Source organism: Leucoraja erinacea, chromosome 22 (assembly GCF_028641065.1).
Source record: "Leucoraja erinacea ecotype New England chromosome 22, Leri_hhj_1, whole genome shotgun sequence".
Classification (NCBI taxonomy): Eukaryota; Metazoa; Chordata; class Chondrichthyes; order Rajiformes; family Rajidae; genus Leucoraja; species Leucoraja erinaceus.
In genome coordinates this window covers 13939400-13958931 of record NC_073398.1, presented here as the reverse complement: position 1 = coordinate 13958931, position 19532 = coordinate 13939400, and the positions used below count along the sequence as shown (strand labels likewise).

Sequence of the window (19532 nt, the reverse complement as noted above, 5' to 3'; positions counted from 1 at the left end):
TTCAGTCTGAAGAAGGGTCTCGACCCGAAATGTCACCCATTCCTTCTCTCCAGAGATGCTGTCTGTCCCGCTGAGTTACTCCAGCATTTTGTGCCTATCTTCGATGTGAACCAGCAACTGCAGTTCCTTCCTACATATAAACACTATGATGTTGCAAACTGACCGTGTCATAGTATGATATTTGCTAGAGATCACATTATGTGGTGTATTCCAAGCAAAGCAGTGACAAGATTGGAACTATCCGAATACAAAACATATCCATTCCCCATCATTCATTAAAAGTAAACCCATAATGCATTTTATTTACCGCTACATTTTGGGGAGTAATTAAATCAGAATCAGAATCGTTTATTGTAATTTGAACATAAGTTCAAACGAAATTACGTTTCTGCAGTCATAACACAAAAAAAACAAAAAAACACAATGACACAATTCCACGCAAACATCCATCACAGTGAATCCCCAAACACCTCCGCTCTGTGATGGAAGGGAAAAGTCTTATCTCTTCCCCGTTCTTTATGCCCATTCCTCTCCCGCAGTCAAGCAGCCAAACAGCTGCATCGAGCTGATCCAGGCGCCTGATGTTAGATTTTGAGGCCCCACTCCGGATCGATTTAAACCCCTCGATTCAGGCTGGTGAAGTTTGCTGTTGCAGGAGCTCCGAAAAGCGGTCTCCCACCAGGGACCCACGAGCTCCTGATGTTACCGATCACAGGGCCTGCAGCCGAAGCCTCCGAGCTCCGAAGTCGGGTCACAGCAGCGCGCCACCACAGTGCTCCGCGCTCCTTAGTCGGCCAGCTCCACGATGGTGAGTCCGCAGGCTCCACAACTGGAGCCCCAGGCCGATTCCGGTTGGAGGCCGCCGGCTCCACGATGTTAGGCCCAACGACAACGGAGACTTGACAAGGAAAAAGTCGGTTCCCTGATCAGGGAAGAGATTAAAAAGTTTCCCCCACCCCCCCGCACCCCACATATACACAGATAAAATAATATAAAAACTAAAACCAAGCCATCCACTTAACAGGACAAAAAGAAAAAAAAGACAGACGGACTGCAGAGGCCACTGGATGGTGTATGGAAGAAAGCGTTCATTATATAGTCAACTGAAATTAAATGTTACCTGATCTTATCAAAGTAATTCTTTGTCTCTTGGAATGCCTCAGGGGAAGCAACAGAACCATTCAGAATTTTGGCGATCTCAGTAATTTTTTTTTCGAGTTCTTTAAACTGTTCATCGTAGAGAGGCCCCAGCTTTCCACTGACTGTGGAGGTCTTATTGGACAGTCGTTCCATTGCTGGGATTAGTGCACAAATCTCTTCATCTAGCAATTTAAAGCAAGGGTGACACTCCGTGCATTTTGGAAACTCCTTGCAGTGACCCCAGGCACATTTGTTGCAGTGTTGTCCCGACACCCCTTCACGACAGTTACAGACCCCTGTTGTCTTGTTACAGGCTGGCCTTTCGGTTCCTCCAAAATTGCAGTTACATGCTGCCAGGGAATATTGAAACAATGGTCAATTTAACAACCTTTGCATATGAAAGACTGTTGAAAAATATTGTGTAACAGAACTGTGGAACAGATTGGACATTTTCTGTGTCAGTTAAAACCCAACATTTTAACTCAATGATAGCATTTAGCTTGGAAAATTAAATAACAAACAAACATGAGCTTAAATTTACTTGTAAATAGCCACAATATGCATAATCAGTATGATAAACTGTATTCTCTGTGGAACATTTCCCAATTTTCCTTTTCTAATATTACTTCACCATGATTTCACCAACATGTTCATTCGGATAATAACATGATATTGAAAAAAAGAAAGTAGAAAAAAAAATTACTTTTCCCATCCATAAGGAAATGCATTTGAAAGCTGTAAGTAGAAGGGGCAGACTAGTGACTACTACCATGGGGAATAGATCAGGAGAGCAGCAACCTTGAAGTGGGAATGGTTTACTGGACCAAATCAGGAACAAATGTTGCTACTTTAACTGTTGACATGGAGCCATACAGTACAGAAACAGGCCAACCCACACCCATGCCAATTACGAAGCACCTATCCACAGCAATCCCATATACCAGCACATGGTCCATAGCCTACTAAACCATGGCATAGTATGCCACTGAGATGTTTGAAGAAAATCATCAACTTCGAAAAAGGCAGTTTCTTTAAACATAAATATGCTATGCGGTGATCACATGCCTGATTTGTGATCAGTATGTTACAACACGAGAGGAACGCTACTTACAAAGTGAGCTGCCGGAATGAATAACATGCAAAATAACCATGCCCAAAACAATTCATGCCCAGTGCTTGCTGACTTTTGATTGTATTTGAACTAGTCACAGATAAATTGGTGTATTGCAATCCCTGTGACATGGCATGTGAATGTTTGTCATGTTGTGTCGAGACAGTGCAGTACTCCCCATTGATGCTCAACTTTCACTTCAAGTTTCCGACACCTAACCTACTGCAGCTCTTTCTATGTGAACCCCCAGTGGACAGTGCAACTGTGTGGGTTATTTTCATTGGGATGTGTGTGGGGATTTTGATGCTGTAAAACGTTTACGCATTGAGAAGGCTTTGTATTTGAATCACTTCTGATTAAATCTTTCTCTGCCTGTAGATGGGCAATCTACATTTACACCTGGAACAGTAATGTCTGTGCTAAAAATGCTTCCAAGTTAAACTAATCTTCTCTGCCTGCATGCAACCCATATCCCTCCATTCCCTGCATATCCATGTGCCTGTCTAAAAGCCCTTTAAATGCCTCTATCATATCTGCCATCACCACCACCCCAGCTGTCTTCCAGGCACCCATCACTCGCTGTGTAAAAAAAACAAACTTGCCCCACACATTTCCTTTAAACTTTACAGCTCTCACCTTAATGCTAAGCCCTCTAGTCTTTAACATTTCCATCTTGGGAAATATGTTCTATTTGTCACCCTATCTATGCCCTATCATTATTTTATATACTTCTATCTGGTCTTCCCTCAACCTCTGATATTCAAGAGAAAACAGTGCAAGGTTGTTCAATCTCTTCTTGTAGTTAATACCCTCTAATTCAGGCAGCATTCTGGTCAATCAGTTTTACAAACACTCCAAAGCCTCTACAATCTTCATGTAAAGGGGTGATCAGGACTGCACACCGTCCTCCAAATGGGGACTAAACAAAGTCCTTCAAAGCTGCAACGTGACTTCCTGATTCTCATACCACATGCCTTCTTCAGCTCTCCATGTACCTGTGTTGCTACTTTCAGTGAGCTAAGGTTCTTGGTTCTTGGTTTCTTTGTCCTCCAAAATATTCCAAATGGAATTTAAACTGGAGGTGGTGAAGGGAGGGCTTAAGCCAGAAAGGGTTATTGGGAAGAAAGAGCTACTTTAAATTTAGTTGCATCTGGTTGGGTAACTATAGTTGGGTGGAGATTATTCCATACTTTAATTGTGCGGGGGAAGAACGAATTGCTGTATACATCTGTCTTTGTAGCTGGGATCACAAATTGGATTGAATGCCCTCGTCTGCTCCTAATTGGTTTGGGTTTGGTGTAGGTCTTGTAGTCTATGTCGAGCTGACCATTTAACATTTTGTTAAAACAGGTCAAACAGTGAGCTTCACATCTGTCTTGGAGAGGGTTCCGCCCCAGAGAATTCAGCTAGTTTTGTGACACTCGCTTCTCACTCTCATAGGTGTTAGTAACAAATCGAGCTGCCTGTCTTTGGGCACGTTTGATGGAAGAAATGTTTTTATTTGTGTATGGGTCCCATGCTGCAACTGCGTAGTCCAAATGAGGTCTAACGAGGGTGAAGTATAGCTTCTCCTTGACAGAAGTTGAACAATGATGAAAGTTGCGCCTCAGAAAGTTTAGGACACCTGTTGCTTTCACCATTGCATGATAAGTCCAACGCAGATCATTCTGCAATTTGATGCCAAGATACTTGGTTTGTTTGGATTCTTCAAGGGTGGCACCAAGTATATTGTAAGATATTTTGCCTGGATTCCTCTTTCTGGTGACACGCATGGTTTCACATTTGGAAGGGTTGAACTGCATGCCCCATTGTTGTGACCACCAAACCATAGTATCGAGATCCTTTTGGAGAGCATCTTCATCATCAGCTGACTTAATTGGACGGTACAGCAAACAATCATCAGTGAATAGTCTGGTCGTACTTGCGACTTTTTCATGGATGTCATTTATGTAAAGCAAAAATAGGTGTGGGCCAAGTGATGTTCCCCGAGGTGTACCACTCAACACTGGTTGCCAATTGGAGCTCTTTCCGTTCACACACACACACACGCTGAAGACGTTTTGTCAGGAAAATCCATCGTTTCGTGTTGGAACGAATACCATAGAAGTCAAGCTTCCGAAGCAGTCTCTGGTGTGGGATGACATCAAATGCTTTAGAAAAGTCCAGCACAACTAAATCCGTGATGACGTTACTATCAAAGTGCTTGGCCAGGCCATTTGTCGTCAGGATAAGCTGAGACTCGCATGATCTATGCCTCCTAAATGCATGTTGGTTGTCAGCAAGAATGTTATGTTTGCTCACGTGTCGCATCAGATTACTATCAATTAAATCCTCCAGCAATTTGCAGCAAGTACTTGTTAATGAAACAGGATGATAATTCGCTGGGTTGGTGGTTGAACCCTTTTTAAAGAGAGGAGTGATGTTAGCCTTCCTCCAATCCAGCGGAACATCACCCGAGTCAAGCGATTGTTGGAAAATTAACTGCAAAACTGGAGCCAGTTCTTCGGCTGCGATCTTGAGGACTTTGATCCAAAGATCCCTCTGTACATCAATGCAGCTAACGGTCTTTCCATTAATAGTATACTCTCCTTCAATTCAACTTCATAAAGTGCCTCATTCATCACCTGCTTCTCTGTGGATTATCAAACATGACTAAAACAAGTGGTGGAGGGGACAGAAATAAATATTAGATGTTTATGTTGTAATGATCACTATTTATTTTTTCAAAGTTTTTGGTAATGTAACTCTTTCTCTTGTTGGTGCAGCCACGGGAATATGCAGAATTTAGTCTACAGGTGTGACAGGTTTGGTCACACTGACATTCACTCTGAAATGTTAGTTATCCTGACTCTAACCTGTCCTGCTTTGGGATTAGCGCATAAACTTGCTCTGATCTAACGTCTGCAGAAATGCATCTCGTTAGCTCAATTTTTGTAGATGGTAACAAAATAATTTCAACATTTCATTTTGTGCATATTGTTTCAGAAATGTATTGTACTGCATTGCTGAGCTTTTGTGAATATGCATTGCGCTATAATTAGATACTCACGGTTACACTGCACCTTTGGATCACCATAATAATTATCCTGGCATTCAGAACATGTCTTTTCCCCATAGCCATCTTTGCACTGGCATTGTCCAGTAAACTGCAAATGTATAATTTTAAGAGCTATTTTAGTATCAAAGGAAAAACCCAATGATTTTTCACTACCAGATAAATAAGTATTGCAACTGATGTGCTACTGAGCAGGATAAATTATTCCAGCATTTACAAATGGTAATTTCTCTCGCTGCTGGATCGGACAGTCATACCCAATCTACTTCCTTCCTGTATTACTATGTCTGTGATTTATTCAGCATTTACAGATTTTGCACATGAACTGGAGTTCTATCTTTGATTCAGATGCTACTCCCCATCTTACCTCATCACACTGAGTGCTGTCAGAATTCTGTGGGTCACAATGACATGGTTCACACCCTCTTCTGCTGGGCAGATTCCAGAAACCCGGAGCACATTTTTCGCAATTTCTCCCGATCATATGAGGCAGGCACGGACAGTGGCCGGTGTCCTGATCACATATACATAAACCATTGGAAAGACACTGCCTCGCATCAACTCCAATGCCATTGCAAGAACACTCTGAAAGGTAGTTTACACAACATGCTAAATTAATCTTTTGAAGAATTACTTGCACATACAGAAAGAACATATCTGCAACGTCTTTATATGCTTCAGAGAATAGGCTTCATATCTGAATTTTATTTGTCCTTTGTCAGTGTCATTATGTAGTGAGCTTAAGTGATAATATAATTTCAATCTTGTTAGCATCAATGTCAAAAATGTTGCTGGAAGAAAACTTTATTTCTTAAATGGCTTCTGTTGATTCCCTAACCTATCTACCACACTGTCTGCTGTTGAAAATGGACAATGCACTTTGTGATAATTTGAACCAAAATAGCTTTCTTTCCAGTTTTCTGAGCAGATATAAAAGCAGAAAATTCTAGAAATATTCAACAGGTCAGATAGCAATTGTGGAAAGAGAAATATAGAAAACCCTTTGTAAGAACTGGTAGAAGAAAACCAATTGAAGAGAGGGTGCGGAGAAGTGGATAAGACAGGAGGACCATTTTTGAGACAATGAGGCCAGAGTTGCCGAGGGAATAAACCGTAGCCAAGGTTGTGTGTTTATTGGACTAATCAGCACGGTTAAAAGAGAGAGAATCTGATTAAAACAATGTGAAATTAGGATAGTTTGAGTGAAACACAAAAAGGCAGGGCTGCCAACTCTCACACATTGAGCGTGAGAAGCAAGTGTCTCACTCGATTCTCACGCTCTCACACTGATCACAGTATTCTCATGCTCAAATGTTTTTTAAACATTAAGAAAGTCACGAACAATTCAATTCGCCCAAGGCTTCCACACTCCTCCACACTCAGCAATGAGAATAGCTTTCTGTCAGCAGTAAATAACGAACAATTTGATTGGCTTAAGCCCATCGCACACTATTTAAAATGGCAAATTCCGCAGTGTTAATGATTCCATTTGAAACTCAGCTGCTGGAAATTCAAATTAAAGCAAAAATTGTTTTAGAGGTGAGTAAAAACCATGAGGGGAATATATAAGATGAATGCATAGTCTTTTTCCCGGGATTTTTGATTCAAGAACTAGAGGGCATTGGTTTAAAGCAGGGGTGTCAAACTACCGGCCTGCGAATACCGGCCTGCGGATGATTTGGAGTTTAGTTTAGAGTCTAAACTAAACATTCCCGTGCAGATGGTGTGATAGATGAGACACGGTGGAGATCCCAGCACCGACCCCTGAGGCACCGCTCACACCTCACACCCTTACCTCCGGCAGCTCTGTGTCTGTCGTGTAAGCAGAGATTTATAGACTCACCAACCACTATCAATAATGTAACTAAAATGTTAGTCTTATCTACTGGACACGGTAAGTGCAATGACAACATTCAGTGATGTGCCTGTCAATTTCTGCAGGCCATTCAAAGTATTAAATAGTGAGCAACAGAATAAATCATTAGATCTCCTCATTGAACATGTCATCATTTCACAGGGTAATAATTTGAACTAAGCTTAACATTTCATTCTAGCCCAGTAGGATGAGGCTACATGACACATGGACAGGTAATTTGTGTTGCCAGTTCCACCAGTTCTCTCTCCTTCTCCAGACTCCTTCTCTACACTCCCTCTCCCCTGACTCTGAGTCTGAAGAAGGGACTCGACCCGAAATGTCACCCATTCCTTCTCTCCAGAGATGCTGCCTGCCCTGCTGAGTTACTCCAGCATTTTGTGTCTATCAACAGTTTTCCTATTGTTTTCCCTTTGAGATCACACCTTCGCGAGACAACAATGGGCTTACCAGACACTGCCTGTCTGAGGTAATTTGTGGCCAGCCCCGATTGGTCCTGGTCTCTTCACGCCTCCTATTTCCCCATTATTTGGTGTTTGACTCCCGTGAAGTTTATGACTCTAGTGATCATGAAAATCCCCTTAGATTTGTACAGTATGTATGATGAAGTCTCCTGTGATGAGTTACCAGGAAAATACTGCAATAGACGTAGTAGCTGGATAATGATACAAGACTGAAGAAGTAATTTGAACAGTACTTGTGACGGATTCATAATTTTATCACCTTAACATTGAAAAAGACTGAAAAATCAGTCCTGCTTCTAGCCTGGAAGTGATACACGTCTACATGTTAGAATTTAAACTCTCATCGAGCAAGCATGCAGTGTTTGTTGTTGGTCACACAGTAACCAGTTAACTGGACTCTCTCATGGACAAGTTACTACGACGCTAATTAAATTCTACTCTGGAATTTACTTTGGAATGTATTGGACTATATCAGGGATAATCTAGATATAGTGACTTACATGCTCCAAGTCTTACCTTTGCATTCCTTGTTCACTGCCAATCCATAATACCCTGGCCTGCAAATCTGGCAATTTTCACCAAAGGTATTATACAGGCATTTCAAGCACTCGCCCGTCCGATGGTCACAAGCGTCTGGATCTCTCTCATCTATGTTATCATTACATCTACAAGGCAGACAGCGATCACCAATCCCAGAAAGAGAGCCATAGAAACCAGGGGAACATCTCTCACAATGGAGTCCTGAATGGAATATAAACATGAATATGAACACAGCTGCATTGGGATATTTGAATATAAGGAATCAAACATGGTGATATAAATGCCAACAGTGAGATTTGTATGTCACACAACTCACAGACTAAACATCTTGCTTTAACAAATGGAAATGCCACCCATTTATTGTTTATGAAAAAAATAATGTTTGCTATCAATCTCAAATAGGAAATTAAAGAGTTGTGGATGTTGTCCAGCCCATCACACAAACCAACCTCCCTTCCATTGACTCCATCAACACTTCATGCTGCCTCAGAGTGACCAATTTCATCCTGGTCACTCTCGTTCTCCCCTCTCCCATCAGGCAAGAGGTACAGAAGTCTGCAATCACATACTTCCACATTCAGGGACAATTTCTTCCCATCCGTTATCAGGCAACTGAACTGTCCACTCACCAACTAGAGTGCAGCCCTGAGCTCTCATCGACCTTATTTGAACTATATTCATGTTTCTATACCTAGACCAACACAGCAGTCCTGCCAGGTGTGACAAAGGTTCCCATGTACCTCCTCTAACCTCATCTACTCCATCCAGTGTTCCCGATGTGGCCTTCTGTACATTAGCGATACCAGATGAAGACTCGGCGGTCACCTGCGGTCACCTGCCAAGGCCTACTGGATCTCCTGTTTGCTAACAATTTTAACTCCCCTTCCCATTCCCACACCAACCTTCATGTCCTTGGCCTCCTCCATCCATAGTGAGAACACATGCAAACTGGAGGAAGCCAACACCCAGCAGGCAGAATACATGTGGATTCAAGAGGTCATCTTTTAATAAAGCAATTGGAAACTATCAGGACTCATAGCATAAGTAACAGGTGAGTATGACAATATAAGCAATATTGAAGTGCTGTGAGGTAACTATTTTGGAGAATGGTTACTATTCTTAAATTGGAAACTACCCAGTCCATATATACTGATCCAATCAGCCCAGAATCCACAATTTCAATTAGCAGCTCTCACACTAAGTATTTGTAGGATTGCTATTATTAGCCTCAATGTGGAGAGATCAAAATCAGACAGGACATCTGGCATGAATCGGTAATAAACAATAGACAATAGGTGCAGATGTTGGCCATTTGGCCCTTCGAGCCGGCACCGCCATTTAATGTGATCATGGTTGATCATCCCCAATCAGTACCCCGTTCCTGCCTTCTCCCCATATCCCCTGACTCCGCTATTTTTAAGAGCCCTTTCTAGCTCTCTCTTGAACCTCTTCTCTTGAACTCTTAATACCTGATCAACACTGAAAAGTCCCTGTAAACAGGGGATCCAGTTTTACTCTGCCAAGCAGCTAGCCTCATATTTCACGGGTTACCTGCAAATAATACCACCTGCTCACTGGAGATTAATAAGATGTGGAACCCAGAATGGCTCGGCATAAATAGAGGAAAGTGTATCTGAAAATTGGCTTTGAAAGCAGGAGTCAACTCACCTGTGTAGCCCTCCAAGCAGTTACAGATCTGTTCTTTATTTTGAGTGTCTTCATAACAAGAATGGGCAAAATAGAGTCCACTGTTTGGAATATCGGGGCACATACAGGGCTGACAGGGTTCATTTAAAGTTGGGTTTCCATAGAAACCATCTGCACATCTATAAAATATAAATATAATATTTCCATCATAAATCCTAAAGATTACAGTTGAAACATTAAAAATGTCATAGTGATACAGTGTGAAAACAGGCCATTTGCTTTGGTCCAGCTAAGAGTACAACTCTTTCTTTGACAGAAAAATAAACAATAATTACATAATTTGCAGATATAATGTATAACAGTCTGAAAATCAGTGTCCTTGATGATGTTGATAGCAAACAGCATTTAACGTCTATGTTTATGTCAATTCTATGCATCATTGGAATGATATTTCTAAAGTTGAGTATATTCATTGCTAAATTAAAACAATTCCCTTACGAAAGCTTTCATATATAGTCATAGATGAGATTTACTACAATTACTGTTAGTACAAACATTTAGAAAATCATTAATGATTAAATGCAAAATATTAACAAAGTTAAGTTTCAAATGCTTGACATCCCTACCGTTCACAATTGTTTCCACTGGTAAATGCTCTACAGTTCTGGCAGACGCCTGTCCAAGAATCACAGTACTCGGAATAGCCATTGCACTGACATGGCAGGCAACTGGGAAACACATGATGACCAGGTAGGCAACGGTCACAAGTACGATCTACAATATTCCTGTGGCAACCACATTGTCCAGTTATCTGATCACAGACAGAATCAACAGATCCTTGCCTGTTACAGTCACAGGCTGAAAAAGGAAACAAAAAAAAAGTAGTAACTTCCAATCCATGAAAGGAAAAGCAGCGTCTGTATGGAGTTTGTACGTTCTCCCCATGGCCGCGTGGGTTTTCTCCAGATGCTTCGGTTTCCTCACACATTCCAAAGACATACAGGTTTGTAGGTTAATTGGCTTTGGTTAAAATTGTAGATTGTCCTGAGTGTGTAGGATAGTGCTAGTGTACGGGGATTGCTGGTTGGTGTGGACTCAGTGTAACGAAGGGCCTGTTTCCTCCCAGCATCTCTAAATCAATCTAAACTAATCAAGGAGCTCACACCTCATATAAAAGCACTCACAACAGTTTGTCCTGCTAACCTTAATCCATTAAATTTTGCAAACTGATACATAATTTTCTTTAATGTGGCATTAATGTGACTAGAACTTTTGGTCATTGAATCACTGAAATAAAACACTGCTTTATATACTGGTTGTACTGAAGTTACTGAAACACGCCACTTCAGAAATCAGATGATACATGACAGATGTTACTGCCGTAAGGAGCAGGCATGGATCAATATCCTCACCATTCTCCCTGTGAGTACTCAAGCCTGTCGGTACTTGCATAAGGAATATCAGGTGAAGTAAGAACGGAGAAACAAATGGCCCAATCAGCACACTGAATTCAACAGGAATCTCAGTCTCATTGCACTACAAATATTGGACAAATGAGTACAAGAAAATGCAGGATTTATTTTATTCAGATGCCTTAATGTCAAGTTATAAAACAAGGTTGGCCAGTTTTAAATGATCCTTGGCTGCCATCTTTGATTTTCAAAATACATTTTTGTAAAAGGGACAAAGATAAGAAAAGTAAAAGAATGAGAGGATTATCAGAAAATCAAGTGCAGCAGATCATCTGTAAATTGCGGCATTGGGGGTTCAGTATTGATGTGGATAGAGAACTGGCTGGCAAACAGGAAGCAAAGAGTAGGAGTAAACGGGTCCTTTTCACAATGGCAGGCAGTGACTAGTGGGGTACCGCAAGGCTCAGTGCTGGGACCCCAGCTATTTACAATATATATTAATGATCTGGATGAGGGAATTGAAGGCAATATCTCCAAGTTTGCGGATGACACTAAGCTGGGGGGCAGTGTTAGCTGTGAGGAGGATGCTAGGAGACTGCAAGGTGATTGGATAGGCTGGGTGAGTGGGCAAATGTTTGGCAGATGCAGTATAATGTGGATAAATGTGAGGTTATCCATTTTGGTGGCAAAAACAGGAAAGCAGACTATTATCTAAATGGTGGCCGACTAGGAAAAGGGGAGATGCAGCGAGACCTGGGTGTCATGGTACACCAGTCATTGAAAGTAGGCATGCAGGTTCAGCAGGCAGTGAAGAAAGCAAATGGTATGTTAGCTTTCATAGCAAAAGGATTTGAGCATAGGAGCAGGGAGGTTCTACTGCAGTTGTACAGGGTCTTGGTGAGACCACACCTGGAGTATTGCGTACAGTTTTGGTCTCCAAATCTGAGGAAGGACATTATTGTAGAGGGAGCAGAGAAGGTTCACCAGACTGATTACTGGGATGTCAGGACTGTCTTATGAAGAAAGACTGGATAGACTTGGTTTATACTCTCTAGAATTTAGGAGATTGAGAGGGGATCTTATAGAAACTTACAAAATTCTTAAGGGGTTGGACAGGCTAGATGCAGGACGATTGTTCCCGATGTTTGGGAAGTCCAGGACAAGGGGTCACAGCTTAAGGATACGGGGGAAATCCTTTAAAACCGAGATGAGAAGAACTTTTTTCACACAGAGAGTGGTGAATCTCTGGAACTCTCTGCCACAGAGGGTAGTCGAGGCCAGTTCATTGGCTATATTTAAGAGGGAATGGCCCTTGTGGCTAAGGGGATCAGAGGGTATGGAGAGAAGGCAGGTACGGGATACTGAGTTGGATGATCAGCCATGATCATATTGAATGGTGGTGCAGGCTCGAAGGGCCGAATGGCCTACTCCTGCACCTAATTTCTATGTTTCTAAATGGTACGAGAAAGGGAGAGCAATAAGTTGCATCCACATGGAATATACCAAATTACCTGTAGTAAAGCATCTTATAACAACTAGCCACAGTGTTTGTTGCACTCCTCCATATCATATATAAATTGCACGGAAGTAAAAAATGGAGAATCATCGATGTACAAATATTAGATAACTTGGAGCTGATCTTTGACAATACAGAAAATGTTTGCAAGTTGAAAGCAGCTCAGCAGTTTAAGTTTTCACCACTCCTGAATGCAATATAGAAACAAGCTAAAACAGGACAAACGATATCCTGCCTCAAACACCTATTAATTGCGTATGTTTCAATAGATTTATGCCAAATGGTTTTGAAGTTCTGATTATACTCGCCTTGTATTAACATCCCATGATTGTGAAGGCCTTACCTGAACAGCCATTGGCCCCAAATCCATAAAACCCTGGTGCGCAGGAGTCACAGCATCGCCCGATGACACCGTGCTTACACTGGCACTGCCCACCAAATGTACTACACGTGGGACTGACTGACCCCTCAGGGTTACAGCGGCAGGCTGCAGGGTAATGGAAAGAATATCAGTTTTGTTCAAGAAATGATCAGAGTGCAAGAGTCAAGTGCATTTTAGCTTTATTCAGAAGGTACAGATCAAAAACTAGTGCTTCATGGTTTTCATGCCTTAAGTAACTCTTTCTCCTGTTTTTCTTTTCTCTTTTTGAAGCACAGAACCATTTATAAACTACCCTGGAATTCAGGAAATGTACTGAATTTAGTTCTGATTTGCATCACACCAGATTTTCTTTTGTCAAATTAGCTAGTTGAGTTTATTTCCACAGTCTTTCTGAGAGTGGAACGAGAACTCTTGTATTTGAACCTTGAGCCCATTCTTGAGGGATGATTTTGGATCAGTTTGAGTTGGTGTTACTGTGGGATTGATCATTATTCACAATAGCATGCCTTCCAGCTGGATCCATGGAACCATGTGTAACCATTTCCAGTAGCACCTGCATTCTAATTTAATGGAAGTTCCACGCACTGGTAATCTTCACCCTCGGTGGCAAATCCATTGGGAGCTGTACATTCTCAATTGTAATTTAACATCCAATTCAACATTTCATCAATAAACTGGGGAATGTCACCCTTTTCACCAAGTTATTCATATATGTAAATTGTTTGGTAGAAAAGTTATTTACGACTAGAAAAGGGAAGTGTAGGACAAAAGGATTTAAGGTGATGAAGGAATGGCAGGGAACACCTGCAGAAAGATTTCTCCAGAATTTGCAGACAGGCTGCAGATTACAACCCATCAGATTATAGATTGGGGTGAAATGAGATAAAAAAATAATAGGGTTCAACCGACTGAGCTGTGAAAAAGGCAGCCTTGTGTGCTGAGGTTATGGAAAATAGAACAAAAGAGTTTTGAATGGAACTTTGAAAGACTGAAATTTGAAAGTTTCATCTTCACTGAAAGGTGCAATTCTCTGTGTTGGCACAGGATTTAGTTTGCCAATGACAATGAGGTAACCTCAACACGAGACCTGGTTGGTGTTGGGTCTGATCAACGTCTGGAGTGCTGGAACTGAATCTGATCATTTCCATGCAGAGATCACTTAGTATTGACTGGTACAACCACTTATTGTGAATGCCATTAAACAATTCAAAGATTTTGTTTGCTAGGGATTATTTTTGTATGTGAACATGTTGTACTCACCAACGGCTCCACCATGGATCCAAGCAGACATGCTGGTTATCAGCTTCTCACACACTTCTGGCAGTGCCTCGGCTCCGATTTGAGAAGCAATCTCAACACATTGGTATCGACTGTACTCATCCAAGTCTGTTTTGGTGCAAAAATTCTCCAGGGAGTCAATCTTTGGAATCAAACCCAACTAAGAATGGAAGGGAGAAAAAGATTTTCATTCATCATTTTTGTTGAATGATGTGTTGTGCTGTTTGGGGCTGGGAACCCAAATCAAGAGTGTAGATTTTTATAATACGTTCTTAGCTGGCCCACAGTGCTTGCCACTGATTCCAAATGCTGGGCAGGTAACTTGGGAGTTGAGGGGAAGTGAAGTAGGCAGAGCTTGTGGTCATGGTGTTAGCTGAGTGATGATGGGGGTGGTGTGAGAGGCTCCATCCTGTGCGAACAACCTGCCTCCATCGGCTGGGAAATTGCACACAGGGACCGATCAACCTGCCTGCAGCAGAACACTGGAACCTGTCCTGCTCCAGGCACCTTAAGTGACTAAAGGGCCTGTCCCACTGTATGAGGTAATTCAAGAGTTCTCCCGTGTTTCCCCTGATTCGAACTAGGAGAATTACGGTAATAGCCGCTCGTAGGTACTCGGGGATCTCGTGGACATTTTTCGACGTTGAAAAAACTTCACAAGCTTACCGCGTTTCCCAAGTACCTGCCGTTAGCATTACGAGTCGCTAAGAGACGTCCCGAGCTCCGATGTACCCGCTACGTACATTCTACGTCATACTTACCACGAGTTTGATTTTTTTTTTAAACTCAGGAGAGCTTTTAGGTAAACTAGTATAGTTGGACAGGCCCTTTAGGCGGCTTCAGGCAGGTTGTTTTCTGGTTTCTGGGAGCACCAGGGGTTATCTCAACCTTGGAGAAAGCCAGCAATTGGCAGTTGGAGAATGGAGGGAGAGCAAAGGAATAAAGAGGGAAAGGAAGAAAGCGATGATGGGAAAAGGTGAATGAAGGGGTTAGAAAGTGGATCAAGGGAGAGTGGAAATTAGGGAGACGATTAGAGGAAGGGAACAAAGAGAAGGATTTAATCATTGGACTTGGACTTTGAGAAATTGAAGGGATCAAGTAGAGGAAACGATGGAGGGGAATGGTGGGAAGGGGAATGGCCAAGATTATGTGCTTTGCCAGTGTGCATTTATATGCACTTGGGGAAGTGTTTGTGTGGGAGGGAGGAGTAGGGGGAAGGGAGAGAGGGAGGGAGAGGGAGAGGGTGGGAGAGAGAGAGGGAGGATGAGAGAGAGGGGAAGAGAGAGACGGACAGAGAGAGATCCTGTGTCTGCGTGAGAGTGATTACACACAGGCTGGATAGAGAGATAGTGAATATTTGCATGTGTGTGTCTTCCACATCTGCACCAATACCTTTCCCTTCTCAGAACTGGAGTGAAAGCAAGTACCTCTTCCCCCACCCACCTACTGCCCAAACCTGAGATACTGCCAAAGAAGAGGTAAACATTGAAAGATCTGAAGATGCCGAAAATCTGAGTTAGGCCCAGAGATAGAAAGTGGATGGAGGAGCCTTACAGCAACAAATGAGTAATGCAGATGTGGGCAACATATGAAATGGCAGTTGTAACATGATGAATAGTTGTACTTGAAATTCATCCGGGGATGTTTGAAGATCACAACCAGCCTGGTTCTGTCTCATCAGCTTCCAGAGACCGGGAGAATGACTTGGGCAATAGACAGATGATCTGAAGGGTGCTGAAGACAATGGCTTTGACCTTTTTAATATTTAGTTGTCAAAGGTTTCTGCTTAGAAGGTGCTGAACAACAAGCACACATATCTATACTTCTATCGACAATCTATACTTTCGACAATGTTTTCAGCACCATCAGAAATTGGAAACACCTGGTACTGTGATGTTGCCATTTGTTGAACACTTTATAAACGAGTGAAAAGAAGATCTCGCTCTGAACTTACAGAATCGATCAAGATGTGATTGATGGGCTGATTGTTCCGAGCAGGAGAACGGTTGAAATAAATGTCCACCATATACTGTACATGTGGCTCCAGACAGATGGGGGCTTGAAGAATTGCCATTCTATTTATAGAGAAACACAAAGCAACCATTCACTTACAGTGTCCTTTGTAAAAGTGCTCTTTATTTAACATATTAACCACACAGCTTAAGTAACTCTAGTTTAATTTATTAGTGTCATGTATACTGAGCTATAGAGAAAAGCTTTTGTGTGTGTGTTATCTAGTCAGCGAAAAGACTGTACATGATTACAAAAATAGCTGTCCAAAGTGTAGAGGTACCGAATAAAGGGTATAATGTTTAGTGCAGGATAAAGTCCAATAAAATCCAAATGAAGATAATTCGAAAGTCTCCAATGAGGTAGATGGGAGGTCAGAACTGCTTTCTAGCTGATGAGAGGGTGTTCAGTTACCCAATTACAGATGGGAAGAAGCTGTCCCTGAATCTATAGGTATACATTTTCAAATTTCTGTACCTCTTGCATGATGGCAGAGGAGGGAAGAGGGAGTGGGACTGACTGTTGGTTATGTGGGTGGACTTGCTGAGGCAGCATGAAGTGTAGATGGAGTCAATAGAAGGGAGGCTTGTTTGCATAATAGTCAAACCATGCACTGTCCTGCCCTTACTTACCTGAGTAACATAGCCTTAAACTTTAACCTTTATTGTGCACAAGATGACAACACGTGCCCAAACTCAGCAGGCTGCTTTGTTGTACACATTTGGCTCAGCTGGCTTTCATTTTAACTAGCACAGTGACCCTGTGGAAGCCATTGCAGTTTTGCTGCCTAATGTAATCGGAACTGGGGTCAGTGGTGACTACAAGGGTCAGTTTTAGCAATTTCTCCTCTGCCCTGGAATATTTCAGGCCCCAGCAGAAGAGCTTGGACTTCCCCATATGCAAAACCAATAGCATCTTGTGAAACTTCCAAACAACTTTCAGCCACAAAAACATCCATCACTAGCCAGAGGATAGACACTAAATGCTGGAGTAACTCAATAGGTCAGGCAGCATCTTTGTAGAAATGGGACAGGTAACATTTCAGGTCGAGATCCTTCCTTCCGTGCCCTGTTTTCACAACAGTCCTCCTTCCGTACCTTAAAATTCCTCCATCCAACACTAGCCTGCTTGCTCACCCATTAAAATCAGCCCTACCCCATTAATTGGTCAAGAAACAAACTGTTTGGTCTAATATCAAAATGTTTTTAAGGATATAAATCTTTTCTCTGTGCTAAAGCAATAGGACTCACTCTCTAGATTTTAGCTATCGGCAGCATTTCACCAGGAAACCACTGCATGTGTTTGATAAGGGAAGGGTATTAATGATCAGTTGATATTTATAAAGAATACAATATAATTTCTAAAATCACCCAGCAGTTTGATGTGCAGCATGTTCTCACCTGGCTGTGGCTGGCAAGGTGAGAGTATAAGCTGAGGGCACGTTATTTCTGCACTGGCTCTCACGCTGGTTGATTGGCTGAACCCGAACATGAGCTGTCCAATCCTCAGACGTCTGTGTTAGTCGAGAAGAAACATACACAATTATATTACAGATATATTTTTGTTCAATGAAGTTTAAAAGGAAGAATAGTCAGGAAACCCTGAGTTTTTCAAAGCTTGTACGTTCTCCCCGTGACCGCGTGCATTTTGTCAGAGATCTTAGGTTTCCTCCCACACTCCAAAGACATAGAGGTTTATAGGTTAATTGGCTTTGGTAAAATTGTAAATTGTCCCTTGTGTGTGTTGGATAGTGTGAATGTGCGGGGATCCCTGGTCAGTGTGGACTTGATGGGCCGAAGGGCCTGTTTCCGCGCTGTATCTCTAAAGCGAAAATTGAAACTAAAAGCTTGAGGTTTATAGCAGGAGCAAAGACTGAGGGAGGTCCGAACTAATAGAGTTTTGACACATTTAATGGTGGGTAAATGGAACAAACTGCCATTCCAGGATACTACAGTAAAATTATAAGGTTTAAAATGCACGTAGACGGGTATAAGGATAGTAAATATTTAGAGGGATACGAGCCAAATACAGGCAACTGGGACTAGCTTAATTAGACATGGAAAGTTGGACCAATGGGCCTGTTTCCACGCTGCATAACTTGATAAGTCTACAGCTCTATGTTAGTGGCTGGGAGTGTGTGGAATAAGATGATCTGAGTACTATAAACATACATCATTTAGAAATAGGCAGGGAGGAGGAAAGCATACTAGTGTTTTGAGTAAATATCTATGATTCTTGAGAAGGGGCAGAAGGAATATGAACAACAGGAAGAATGTTCCCAATGTTGGGCGAGTTCAGAACCAGGGGCCACAGTCTTAGAAAAAAAGGGGCGGTCATTTAAGACTGAGGTGAGAAAAAACTTTTTCACCCAGAGAGTTGTGAATTTATGGAATTTCCTGCCACAGAGGGCAGTGGAGGCCAAGTCACTGGATGGATTTAAGAGAGAGTTAGATAGAGCTCTAGAGGCTAGTGGAGTCAAGGGATATGGGGAGAAGGCAGACCCGGGTTATTGATAGGGGACGATCAGCCATGATCACAATGAATGGCGGTGCTGGCTCGAAGGGCCGAATGTCCTCCTCCTGCACCTATTTTCTATGTTTTTATGAGGTAGGAATTTGGCATTTGTTTTCCCAAATGTAGGAGGAAATTGGGAGCAGATTCAAGGTTTGGGTAGATGTGAATCTGATCAGCAACGAATGATGTTGGATACTACTGGGAATGTGTAAGCTGAAATACATTGTTCTGTGCGTAAATTACCTCTGTCTCATAGCGAATGGCAGCTGTGAAATCCACTGGGTATGGAATATTATCCACTCTAAACCGCAGTCCTGTTCCATGGGGTACACGGGCAAATCCCAGGCCAGTCCAGGTAGCAGGCCGATCAGGTGTAGCTTCCCTAGGAATAATCTGCACCTGGAAACCTGGAGTCACTGTTTGCTAAAGGAAACAGAAACATTGCCAAAATAGATTAATTATTCCCTATAATATCCTGAGAGAGCATCTCTCAGGATTTAAAAACAAAGTGTACCTTCAAACATTCTCCACAAAGCCTTTACCTTAAGCATAAATTAAAGAGAACTGCAAATAATTTGACCAGACACTAA

The 19532-nt window shown here is 42.1% G+C and overlaps 1 protein-coding gene and 1 long non-coding RNA gene across 5 annotated transcripts in view; one reads left to right on the top strand and one right to left on the bottom strand.

Annotated features, from left to right (window-relative positions):
• lamb4 (laminin, beta 4) overlaps positions 1–19532 on the bottom strand; it is a 70994-nt gene that overhangs the window by 17122 nt on the left and 34340 nt on the right. Inside the window, exons 16-26 of the mRNA XM_055652953.1 lie at positions 19186–19365; positions 17829–17941; positions 16373–16493; positions 14401–14578; positions 13102–13245; positions 10457–10688; positions 9852–10009; positions 8160–8384; positions 5674–5891; positions 5301–5397; positions 1121–1490 (exon numbers count right to left, since the gene is read on the bottom strand). Coding sequence (XP_055508928.1) covers positions 1121–1490; positions 5301–5397; positions 5674–5891; positions 8160–8384; positions 9852–10009; positions 10457–10688; positions 13102–13245; positions 14401–14578; positions 16373–16493; positions 17829–17941; positions 19186–19365 — 2036 coding nt within the window. The remainder of the gene's footprint in view (positions 1–1120; positions 1491–5300; positions 5398–5673; positions 5892–8159; positions 8385–9851; positions 10010–10456; positions 10689–13101; positions 13246–14400; positions 14579–16372; positions 16494–17828; positions 17942–19185; positions 19366–19532) is intronic.
• Positions 1–19532, top strand: part of LOC129707727 (uncharacterized) — an 84194-nt gene that overhangs the window by 35792 nt on the left and 28870 nt on the right. The window lies entirely within an intron of this gene.